At 38.6% G+C, this 12,746-nt stretch overlaps 1 protein-coding gene across 1 annotated transcript in view; it reads left to right on the forward strand.

Annotated features, from left to right (window-relative positions):
• The window catches only part of IMPG1 (interphotoreceptor matrix proteoglycan 1), a 126,087-nt gene that overhangs the window by 31,094 nt on the left and 82,247 nt on the right, over positions 1 to 12,746 (forward strand). Inside the window, 4 exon segments of the mRNA XM_027600829.1 lie at positions 3,024 to 3,190; positions 3,438 to 3,466; positions 6,894 to 6,958; positions 7,550 to 7,629. Coding sequence (XP_027456630.1) covers positions 3,024 to 3,190; positions 3,438 to 3,466; positions 6,894 to 6,958; positions 7,550 to 7,629 — 341 coding nt within the window.

The raw sequence follows: 12,746 nt of genomic DNA on the forward strand, positions 1-12,746 counted from the left end.
ACATCTAAAAATGGGGAATGAGGGGGGGGATAAAGCATAGGAGTAAGAGTCTCCAAACTGGTCTTCTCTCACCTTGTTCCTTCCCCCAACCCCTTTTCTCAGCAGGCAGGCAGAGTTTCTTTAGAAAGTCAGATGATGTCAGCTTCTGCCCTAAAGCCTCCAATTGCTCCCCATTCCTCCTGAGGTAAAAATCAACATACTATAATTGCTTGTGACAGATGTCAGATCTAACTTTTTACCCTCACTTAATACTCTAAAATAATTTTTAAACTATGTACCCACTTGCATGCTTTTCAGTTAACATCTAAAGTTTTTCATCATAAGTTTAAATAATTAGATAAGATGCAACTTTTGGTGAGTTGTAAATATTGATAATGAAAATAAAACAAAAATTAGAGCATTCGTATGCATCCAGTAGAATCTGCCACAGCTACTCAGTAGTTACCATCAAATACTCCGTAGTACATGCCTTCATGTACTCTTCTCAACAGTAAGAAATGCCACAGGGATCCTTTTTCTTCATACATCCACATTTCCACTCCACTTCCCACTTCACAGCCTTATCTTAATATAATTTATTTTATGCTTGAAAGTCTGTTAGTGGTTACTCTTACATACTTCTCAGTAACAAAAATATGTATATAAATTTAAATTACAGATTTTATTTCCTGTTACTATAGGTTTTATGTGTACAAAGAAATTTCTTCTGGATTCAGTTGCATTTATAATTACTTTTAATATATAATTGATTAAAACAGATGCAAATTTAACAAAAAATGTAAGTAAATTTCTATTGACAGATATAAGATCAAATACAGGTTTTGTGGGTACTAACATTTATAAATACAAATTTAGGAAAAAGACTTTGGAAGAGTCCAGTTTAAATGAAGGGCCTATACCTTAAGTTTCATTAGCTTCAGCCTCTGGATACATGGAGTTGCTCTGATGTTGTTCCTCACATTAGTTCATGTACCATTACTTATTATTCATATTATGTGTTGCCAAAATGAGACAGGATTTAGCATCAGTTTTATCCCTATTTTTTTACTTAGTTTCCCTTAAATGCTGAGAAAACTTAAATGTAAATAAGTGGATGGAAACAGATGGGAGTTTTGTTATAGCAATATCTTTTTTTTTATTATGTTATGTTAATCACCATACATTACATAATTAGTTTTTGATGTAGTGTTCCATGATTCATTGTTTGCATATAACACCCAGTTATAGTAATATCTTTATTCTTTAAGTAGATTTGGCATTATATGCTAACAATAACATCATGATCTGTCATTATTTTTAATGATTTGTCAGCTGTCAACTCCATTAGGACTTCTTCTAATGTGTTTTTGGGGTGGGGGTTTTGTGTGTGTGTGTGTGTGTGTGTGTGTGTGTGTGTGTTATTAACATATAATGTATTATTTGTTTCAGGGGTACAGGTCTGTGGTTCATCAGTCTTACACAATTCACAGCGCTCACCATAGTACATACCCTCCCCAATGTCTATCACCCAGCCACCCCATCCCTCCCACCCCTCTCCCCTGCAGGAACCCTCAGTTTGTTCCTGAGATTAAGAGTCTCTTATGGTTTGTCTCCCTCTCTGGTTTCATCTTGTTTCATTTTTCCCTCCCTTCCCCTATGATCCTCACTCTTGTTTCTCAAATTCTTCGTATCAGTGAGATCATATGATACTTGTCTTTCTCTGATTGACTTATTTCACTTAGCATAATACCCTCTAGTTCCATCCACATCATTGCAAATGGCAAGATTTCATTTTTTTGATAGCTGCATAATATTCCATTGTATATATATACCGCATCTTCTTTATCCATTCATCTGTCAATGGACATCTAGGCTCTTTCTGTAGTTTGGCTACTGTGGACATTGCTGCTATAAACATTGGGGTGCACATGCCCCTTTAGATCACTACATTTGTATCTTTGGGGTAAATACCCAGTAGTGCAATTGCTGGGTCATAGGGTAGCTCTATTTTCAACTTTTTGAGGAACCTCCATACTGTTTTCCAGAGTGGCTGCACCATCTTGCATTCTCACCAACAGTGTGGGAGGGTTCCCCTTTCTCCGCATCCTCGCCAACATCTGTCGTTTCCTGACTTGTTAATTTTAGCCATTCTGACGGGTGTGAGGTGGTATCTCATTGAGGTTTTGATTTGTATGTCCCTGACGCCAAGTGATGTTGAGCACTTTTTCATGTGTCAGTCGGCCATTCTTCTAACGTGTTGAAAGCAAAGAATCAGAAACCACCCTGCTGCAAAAACAAGTGTTACCCTCAACTGAGTTCACTTGGTTTCTTAACCTCAACAATACTATTTGACATGGTCCCCTTGTGTGGCAACCTAGAGGCACTGTGCTGCAGTAAGATTAAGGAGGGATGAATAGGGGAAGGATGCAGGCCAAAGGGAATGGGGAAAAGGAAAGGTGGGTCCTCAGGCGGACGGACTTTAGGAAGGCATGATAGGAAAAATGAGACCTAGATATAGATTCTCTTTAAATTGTCTGTGTGCCTCTTTATCCCTTGAAAAGTCTTTAAATACAGCCGGGTACCTATGCCCCAGTCTGAAGATTATTGGTCCACAAGGCCCTACACGGTCTCTGTTCCCCTCACCACATCTTTCTGTCTTCATCCTCTTTTACTGTTACCCTTGCCCTGGTCACACTGACAGAGCTCTTTGCTCTTCCGTCAATGTTCAGAGCATTCTCCGGCCTTGAGGCCTTTTCCATACTGCTCAAGAGTCACCCTATAGTGAGGCCTTCCTCAACTGCCCTATTTTAAATTACAGCCTCTCTCTCTCATATTTCCTGTCCTCCTTCTTTTGTTTTGCTCTGTAACACACAGAGGGGTTCAATATGTATTTGCTAAATGAATTAATTTCTGTGCACTATAAATGAGTGTGTCCACATAAGCCATAAAAGAGCGCTCCACGTTCTGAGATTATGCTTGGGCTGGGCAACGGGAATCATCTCGGGCTGTGGCCATTTTCTGCTCCTAAGTGTGCTGTATCGCAGTGTGCCAGGAAGCAGTGTGGGAAGCATATCGGATCTTTCTGGATCGCATCCCTGAGCCGAGGGAATACCAGGACCGGGTCAGCCTCTGCCAGCAGGACGCTTTCTGCCTCTTCGACATTGGAAGAAATTTCAGCAGTTCCCAGGAGCACCTGGGTCTTCTTCAGCAGGTGAGCCTAAACGCTGTATGTTGGAATGCTGTCCGAATAGCTCCCAGCTCAGTAGGTTTCCACTGCATAAGAGTTAGTTGAAGAAATGCTTAGAGATATCTGGTAAGGCCAACGAGAATTTTATTTTTGCAAAATAGCATTGTACAGGCTGGTTGAAGTGAATTTAAAGGGAAAAGGGGATGAAAATAGACTTTAGCTCTTCAGTTGACATTTTCTCCTGATAAAATTACTTTTTATCTTTCTGCAGAGACTAAAACTGAGACACTTCCCTGAGAGGTAAGTACCCAAAATAGAGTGCAGCATGCTTTTGACTTTTGAAAGATCATATAATGGAGTGAGACTGAGCTATTGTGCCTTTATGATATTATGTCAGCACTGAGATCTGTGTAGGTTATTCTGACAGACAAATTATGCATAGACTGCGCTAAAGATAAATGAGTATATAAGGGGGAAGTGGATAGACCCTAAAGACTGAGATAGATGTTGGCACCATGTTTGCAGATAAAATGGATTCATTACTATGTCTGAAGTATCTAATGTGTATTTTCAGTCATAAGATAAAGAACAATTTTTTTAAATAGTTTGATTTTTAGAATTTATGGTAAACTGTTAGTTACATCAGGAAAATACTAATACAATCAGAGAGCAGCCTGCATTTTGAACTCTCACTTGGCATTCTGTAAAGCTTTAGTAGTTCTCAAACTAAATTACCGAAGCACTGAGCTATACTCTCAACAAGAACTGAATATCAAATAAGAAAATCAAAATGAGAAAAAGGCAAGGAAAAGTAATTAGATAAAATGATTAAAGAAGAGAGGCAAACTGTAAACACAAATTACATACATTTTATAACATTTAGAAATCTAATGCTGAAGATAATACTAAGAGAGACACAAATTCGGTATTGTAGGAATTACTGACGATTCTTTATAATGCTTTTCACATTTGTTCCTTCATTTCTATTCCCTTTGCCAACAACTTCTTCCAAGACCTTACTAATTTACACTGTGAAGAATGTCAAATCTGGTCTCCCTAATGGATTTCCCTGCCTCTAACCATTTCCCCTCCTTAACTGGCATAACTGCTGCTGGATTAATACGTCTGAAAAATTCCTTACATTGAGCCCTGTTCAGTGACTTTCAAAAGAGTCCTACATCTTCCTCTTACCCTTCTGAACATCCTCTGCCCCCTGTTCCCCTCATGTTCTGTGTACTGAAGGCTGGTTGGTAAGGATCGAGTCACGTGCATCCTTTGCCCTGACTCCTAGGTAGGGCCAGCCAGTGGGGAGCAGGAGATTAGAGGGAGAGGAGAGAATGAGGTGAGTGCATTTCTCAACTCCCCTCACCCTCAACTTGCAAAGTCTTCAAAAGCTGTTGTCCTCCTTCAACTTCATCTCAGCTCCTGTCAAGCAGCCTTTCCACAGATCCTTCTCTGTCTCTGGTTCATGGCAACTGAACTAAGGGTAGTTTGAGCACCCCACTGTTACCAGCCCTGGGGTACTGCACTTGACCTTGTGGTTGCTCTTATACTCTTCCCACAACTTAGTAATTCCTTTTTTAAACTTTCCTCAAATTACCCCACAATGAGTGAGCCATCTGTGTCCTGCCAGGACCTTCACTGAGGCAGAGCAGAGGCCAAACTCATCAATTAAGACCTTTCACCCCCTGACCTTTCCAACTTTGCGTCCATTACCCATGATCCCGCTGTTGCCACCATGCCGTTCCTCACTGCACACAGGCCACACCTTCCTCATCCTGGACTCTGACCCCTGGCCTTTCCCTCTTGCCCAGACCTTCCCTATCCAAATCCTGCTCTCCTTCACACTCCTAGTGGAGTCCCACCTGGATCCCATGATGTCTTAACAGCCTATTGGAGCCTGCAGCAATATTTTCCTGCTTTGAACTTTGTACTCTTTTTGGCACTTACATTTTTACTTAACACTTCCGTGCTTTACCCTATTTTCCTGTAAGAGTTTAAACTCCTCAAGGGCAGGAACCCTTTTGTATCTCTCCACCCACCACCACAGACTTGAGCAAAATCCTCATATATTTTTGTTAATTGATACATCTACCCAACCACTCTTTAGAATTTAGAAATCTTTAGAAAGAATTGCTAAGGAGCAAGAGACAAACACTTTACATTAACTATGATTACCAAGTTGGGAAGGAAGGAAGGAAGGCAGGCAGGCAGGCAGGCAGAAAGGCAGGCCTCTTATTTCAAACCTTTCTAGGAAGACAAAACAGGAAATTTTCTCACCTGAGTAGCCCATAAATCTGCCAGTTTCAAATGACTTTAAAATAAAAACCAGTGGAAGAACCCAGTGTCCCAGCTTCCCAAATTAAAGTTTCTAAGTGATGGTCTAGATTGCCACTGTCACAGCAGAATCACACCCAGTGGCAAAGGATGAGGAAATAACATCTGACACAGGATCCAGCACAAAGTGGGCTGTTGACTTGTAACTAATGCCATAGCCAGCACTTTAATAACTATTCCTCTTGGTTGTTTTCTTTTTTACAGCAAGGTAAAACAAGGATACCAAAGTTATAATAGGGGGAAAGAGATCGTACTATGAACAAAGTTCTAAAAAGTGAAAGAAAAAAGGAAAATTGTCTAAGTCACAAATGCTCTAATGTTTGATATGAGATCTTTACAAATATGATATCCATAAAAACTATTTCTTGAGTATACAGCATAATACCAGTAGAAACAAACAAGAATACCTAATTCCAAAACAATCTGAATTTATATTTAGCCTGTGTGCACCAATATAGTCCTCCATGTTTACATCTATTCTGATTGGTAGAACTTTGGGAAAATTGCATGTGTTAGAAATATGTATGTAGATGGTCCCATTGTCTGTAGCCAGTCAAGATGACCTTACAACACAGAGCACCTAGCCATTCCCTTTGGTCTTCCCATCATCGTGAATCACAGAAAACTGGATCAGATATATTGGTCAACTATGACTAAATTGTACTAATACAGACACAAGCTAATAAGATCTAATAGCTTATAGTAACAAATTTTTCAGTGAGCTTCAAAAGGTATCACTACTGCTACTCCTTTCTATATAAAGCTTGCTAGAATGGGCCAATGTTATAACAGACAGCTGTACAACCATGCCCTTGGATTTGCCCTTAGACATCTTCCAGACTGCCACTGCAAACCTACCCATAACTCCTGCAGACAATGGTTGTGTCCAGAATAGGGATTTAATACTCCTGCATTATCCAGAAATCTCCCTCTCTCCTATTACTACAACCACAAGAGGTATTTTAGTAAATAAACTTAAGGATATGCAGGTTTGAGGATCTGAGATTTTAGCAAGAACATTCAGTCATAGATCATGTCATGCAATTATCTTTGATGTCAAGGACACAGTGCAAACACAATGGGACTATAAAACATCAAGCCCCAAAGACCAGTCTTGCGTATGGTGAAAATGCTCCCGAGGACCACATGAAAGATGCTTATGGAAAACCCTGGATTCAAACATAACCATTTTCAGGAGTTGTTTGAATTTTTCTTCAATGAAAATATATTTGAAGGTTACTTCTATAATGAAAGAAATAGGCAAACCCAGTTTTAAAGGGGTTTTCTCTAATTTTTAGGTCTATTGAGTATAGGAAAAGTAAGTGCATTTCCCCTATTGTTATCAAGCTCCTTTTCACCACCTCTTCTTTCTTTTCTGCAGTGGTGATAGAAAAGATGAAATATCTACAGCGGAGACATTTGGAGAGCCTGGTGAGACCCCTGTGTTTTCTACAGGTAAGCTTAGATCTCCTCATTCACCTGCTCCTGAACCTTAATTTAAATGATCATGAAAGTATATTATTTAAAAAGCAATCCTTAATTGAAGTTGACAAAATTTATAATATACTTTCTCAAAGCTGATATTTTTAACTTTATAAAATAATTTAAATGCATTGTATAAATCTTGAAAATCTAGAAAAGAATAAAGGTAAAGCCAAATCACCCATTATCCTTCAACTTGGAGACAGTCATTACCAATATTTTCAAATAAGTTCAAGATAAATATCTGTCTTGCACCCTTTATATATTCACAAGTGGAAAAATTAGCAGATCTCATTGGCAAAACCATTTAACTGTAACATATTTAGGATGGCCCCAAACTAGGATAGCACCTAGAAGAGAAGAATGGAGAATTCAGCTAGGATCAAAAGTATGAGTTATATTTTTCTCAAGAACATATTTATGTGATCTTAAAAAAAATAAGTAAGAAGGCACCCCACATCTGTAAATTCCAGAATGACAGAAAAAGTATATGAAATTTTGACCTTGTTCTAATGTAAACTTCTCCAATCTCATTTTTGTGCCTGTAATGTTTTTAATTTCCAGATGTTGCCAATGTCTCCCTTGGACCCTTCCCTCTCACTCTGGATGTCACACTCTTCAATGACACCAAGAAGCCTACAATAGTAAGAAGTTCTGAGAGTCAATCTAGCTCTTCACATGCCTGGTTTTGTTTTATTAGTAACACAAGAAAAGAGAATGGGTGAATTGGCCATTTAGTATTACTAGTGCTGCATTTTTATCACTCCAATTAAGAGTCAGTGACTTTGTTCTATTTGGTATTATTCCTTCCTCTGGGGACTGAAGGAAAAATAGATTGAAAACTAGAATAAGGTGGGAGGAATTGCAAGAAGCAACTTAATTATAAACTCCAGGACTGCAGGGCGCCTGGGTGGCTCAGTTGGTTAAGCGACTGCCTTCAGCTCAGGTCATGATCCTGGAGTCCCGGGATTGAGTCCCACATCGGACTCCCTGCTCAGCAGGGAGTCTGCTTCTCCCTCTGACCCTCCCCCCTCTCATGCTCTCTCTCTCTCTCTCTCATTCTCTCTCTCAAGTAAATAAATAGATTCTTTAAAAAAAATAAATAAAATAAAATAAACTCCAGGACTGCAGGGGCCCTTTTTCTCCCAGTACCTAAGAGAACCTCATCTACAGCAGGTACTCACCAAGCACTAGAATAAATGAATGAATAAAACCTATCAATCAATCAGTCAAGCTCCTTCTCCACTAAAGTGTATTCTTGTGCTGACAGTAAGGGTAGAAGTTTTGCTTTCAGTCATGGCCAGCATGAATAGGTCAGACAAATATCAAAATGATTGAAATCCTGCATGTCAAATGGGGAAAAATAAAATCGGTATTCTCAGGCAAAGAGGAACGCGGGCTGCACTGCTCTCTTTGTGTGAAAAGGCATGAAGGAGGAGAAGATATGTTACAGAATTTAATGTCGGCTATCAAAAAAGGGGGACATTTTAACTGCTCCAAAATCCTTGATCCAGACATTTGATGCTGAAGCGGGGAAACTGTCCTCTTTACTCAGGAGTGACAGGGCTGGGGCAGCACGAAGTGGGCAGCAAGTTCAGAAGGGAGCAGGAGTACAGGGGTGACACGTCTGAGCCCAGATCTTCTCATCCTTACGCTGCCACTGCAACCAGACTTAACTTCCCTGTGGTTTGTGAGACTTCACTACCCTTTCCTCTCCTGGGAACCTCGCCGCAAGGCATGGATCAAAGCCCAGGCAGTGAGGACGAGAAGGACAAGAAGTTCAGTCTCACCAGCTCTACGTGAAAATTCAGGGATGAGAAACCCGCTGGCCATTCTATCTGGCCTGTAGGCCAGATTGCTATGGATTTGCTGGAACTATTGCTATGAACAAAGAATTAAAATTTCCATTTTTCTCAAAAATACTATTCCATAAACAGTGAAAAGTGCTGTTGGAAAGAATTATTAAGATTAAATGTATTTACTATAAAATTTCAAAGACAATTCTAGTTTGCCTTCTCTTTTCCCACATTACTTGTGTCCCATGTTCTTCAAAATCTAATATAGGTCCCCCCTTCTGCAGTAAATATCCCCTGAACATTTCATTTCATATTCACCACATCCCTCTCTTATCCTTTTCACCACCTGCATCTATCACTTATTCTTTCATTCACCAACATTTTACGAAAATCCTCTCACGTGCCAGACATCGGGGTATGTGCCAAAGATTCTAAGATGAATAAGACACGGTTCCTGCCTTCAAGAAATTTATGATGCAGAATAAGTACAAAATAATCTAAATGCTGTACTTGAAGATGGCAGATGTATAGAATGGAACAAAATGATAGACCAGAACAGGTTGCAAAGCATGTAACCCCCAGTCATGTATATTCACAGAGAGTTTTGTGCATAAGTGGCCCCCTTTTTTTTTAACTTTGGGAGATTTAATGAAGTGTGAGAATCATACTGGATTCAGTAGATTATATGTGGGGTGACAAGATTAGCATATAAAAAGACTGTAGGTGAGTATGGCATAGGTATTAAATGAGAAATTCAAATATTATTCATTGCTCCAGGAGTTTAGAGGAGGCAAAGATTTCTGCCCTGAGTGATCAGAGAAAATATTATTTTAAATGAACCATAAAATATTAGTAAGAAGTAAAAAAAGTGTGTATGTGTGTGTCCCCATGTTTTAGTGCTGGAGGTGAGCATGGGGAGCAGTGAGGAGGGTCTCCAGTCAGGAAATTAGCACAAGCGATGTGATATCTCATCAACAGTGAACAAGCTATCTGGTAGTCAGTGCAAGGAGAAATGACACGGACTACAATTGTTTGAGCAGCAACAATTCCATTTATAATTGCACCAAAAAAAATAAGATATCTAGGAATAAACCTAAGCAAAGAGGTGAAAAACCTGTACTCTGAAAATTATAAAATACTGACGAAAGAAACTGAAGATGATACAAAGAAATGGAAAGGCATTCCTTGCTTATGGATTGGAAGAATAAATATTGTTAAAATGTCTATACTACCCAAAGTAATTTACACATTTAATGCAATCCCTATCAAAATACTAATAGGATTTTTCACAGAGCTAGAACAAAGAATCTTAAAAATTGTATGGAACCACAAAAGACCCCAAATAGCCAAAGCTATCTTGAAAAAGAAGAGCAAAGCTGGAGGCATCACAATTCTGGACTTCAAGCTATATTACAAAGCTGTAGTAATCAAAACAGTATGGTACTGGCACAAAAAATAGACATATAGATCAATAGAACCGAATTGAAAACCCCAAAATAAACCCACAACTATATGGTCAACTAATCTTCAACAAAGCAGGAGAGAATATCTACTGGGAAAATGACAGTCTCTTCAACAAATAACATTGGGAAAACTGGACAGCAACATGCAAAAGAAAGAAATTGGACCACCTTATTATACCATACACAAAAATAAATTCAAAATGTATTAAAGACCTAAATGTGAGACAGGAAACCATAAAAATCCTAGAAGGGAATACAGGCAGTAACCTCTTTGACGTCAGCCATAGCAACTTATTTCTAGATATATCTCCTAAGGCAAGGGAAATAAAAGCAAAAAATAAACTATTGGGACTACATCAAAATAAAAAGCTTCTACACATGGAAAAAACAATCAATAAAACTAAAATGCAGCCTACGGAATGGGAGAAGATAATTGTCAATGGCATATCTGATAAAAGGTTAGTATCCAGAATATATAAAGAACTTGTAAAACTCAACACCCAAGAAACAAATAATCCAATTTAAAAAAGGGCAGAAGACATGAACAGACATTTTTCCAAAGAAGACATACAGATGGCCAAGAGACATCTGAAAAGATGCTCATCATCACTCATCATCAGGGAAATACAAATCAAAACTACAATGAGATATCACCTCACACCTGTCAGAACCAGTAAAATCAACAACACAAGAAATAATAGGTGTTGGCAAGGATGCAGTGAAAAAGGAACCCTCTTGCACTATTGATGGGAATGCAAACTGATGGACTGTGGAGAACAATACGGAGGTTCCTCAAAAAGTTAAAAATAGAATTACCCTCCAACCCAGTAATTGCACTATTAGGTATTTATCCAAATAATACAAAAACACTAATTCAAATGGATACATGCACCCCTATGTTTATAGCAGCATTATTTACAATAGCCAAATTATGGAAACAGCCCAAATATCTATCAGCTGATGAACGGATAAAGAAGATGTGGTGTATATGTATGCAATGGAATATTATTCAGCCATCAAAAAGGATGAAATCTTGCCATTTGCAAGGATGTGGATGGAGCTAGAGAGCATAATGCTAAGCTAAATAAGTCAGTCAGAGAAAGACAAATACCATATGATTTCACTCACATGTGGAATTTAAGAAATGAAACAGATGAACATGGAGGGGGGAAGAGAGAGAGAGAGAAACCAAGAAACAGACTCTGAACTATAGAGAACAAACTGATGGTTACCAGAGGGGGGGTGGGTTGGGGGATGGGTGAAATAGGTGATGGGGATTAAGGAGTGAACTTGTCATGATGAGCACAGGGTGATGTATGAAGTATTGAATCACTATATCGTACACCTGAAACTAATATAATGGTGTAATTTAACTAACTGGAATTTAAATAAAAACTTTTAAAAAATAGGATATCCTACCTGGGCCTACTCAGTAGTTTAATAAACAAATTTTAATGAAAAAAATATATAAAAAATAAAAAATAAATAAAATCGTTCAATCAGATTGGGATCAGACTGGAGAGAGCCTTGACGTCAGGAAAATAGTTTGGATTTTTATTCCATAGGTAATAGAGTATTACTGAGGATGCTGGGTGAGAAGCATGGAAAAGTAATCCAGTGGCTAAGGATAAATTAGAAGACTTCTCACTAATACATCTAAAGAATTTATTTAAATGTCTCACGTGAACTTTAAATATGCCTAGTGAAATGGTAAGCTTCTAGAGGATAATACCATATGCCATATTTTTCTTTTAACTTCCCATATGTCCTAGCACTGTTCTATACCCATATAGATGCTTAATGTGTGTTACTTCAATGAATGAATGAATGAAATCTTTTTGTTAAACAAACATCAGTAGTCTGGTAAGTGTGAATCTACATCCTCTGTGTGCCCTATTAAGGTTAGAGGCTATGTTGCTGTCCCATGGAAGAGAGGACCTTGTGATAAGAAATGAGGAGAAATTACATTGACTACCACCCACATGAGATTTGTCCCTCATGTCATTTTTTTTTTAATTTTTTTATTGTTACGTCCTCATGTCATTTTCTATTGGTTGGTCTCTTTCAGCCTCCACAGCTCTAATTTCACTAATAAGAGAATATGTACATTACCAAAGACATTCCATTTTCTACAAACATGTTTTTTACTCTTTCAAGAAAGCTGTTCAGATTTCATGATCATCTGGCTACCCAATATTGAAAATCTGTCAAACCCCAAGTTTGAAACCCAGCTCTAGGCTTGCTCTGTACCCTGGGAGCCCAGATGAATTCATAACAGTGAGAGACTCCTGCCTGTTCCCAGTCCAGACGGCAAGAAGGATGACCCCTGGCCCTTGTGATCAGAGGCCAAATCCAGCTCCTCAGAAGAGTGCTTATCTTCTAAGTCACATGCTACCAAAGGTGGCCCAAATATGCCATTCCTCCTGAGAGATATTTCAAACCCTTTCTTGACCTGACAGTGCTTACTAACTAGTTTCAATGTGAAGTTTAAGCACAAATGGT

The sequence above is a fragment of the Zalophus californianus genome, chromosome 7 (assembly GCF_009762305.2).
Source record: "Zalophus californianus isolate mZalCal1 chromosome 7, mZalCal1.pri.v2, whole genome shotgun sequence".
Taxonomy (NCBI): Eukaryota; Metazoa; Chordata; class Mammalia; order Carnivora; family Otariidae; genus Zalophus; species Zalophus californianus.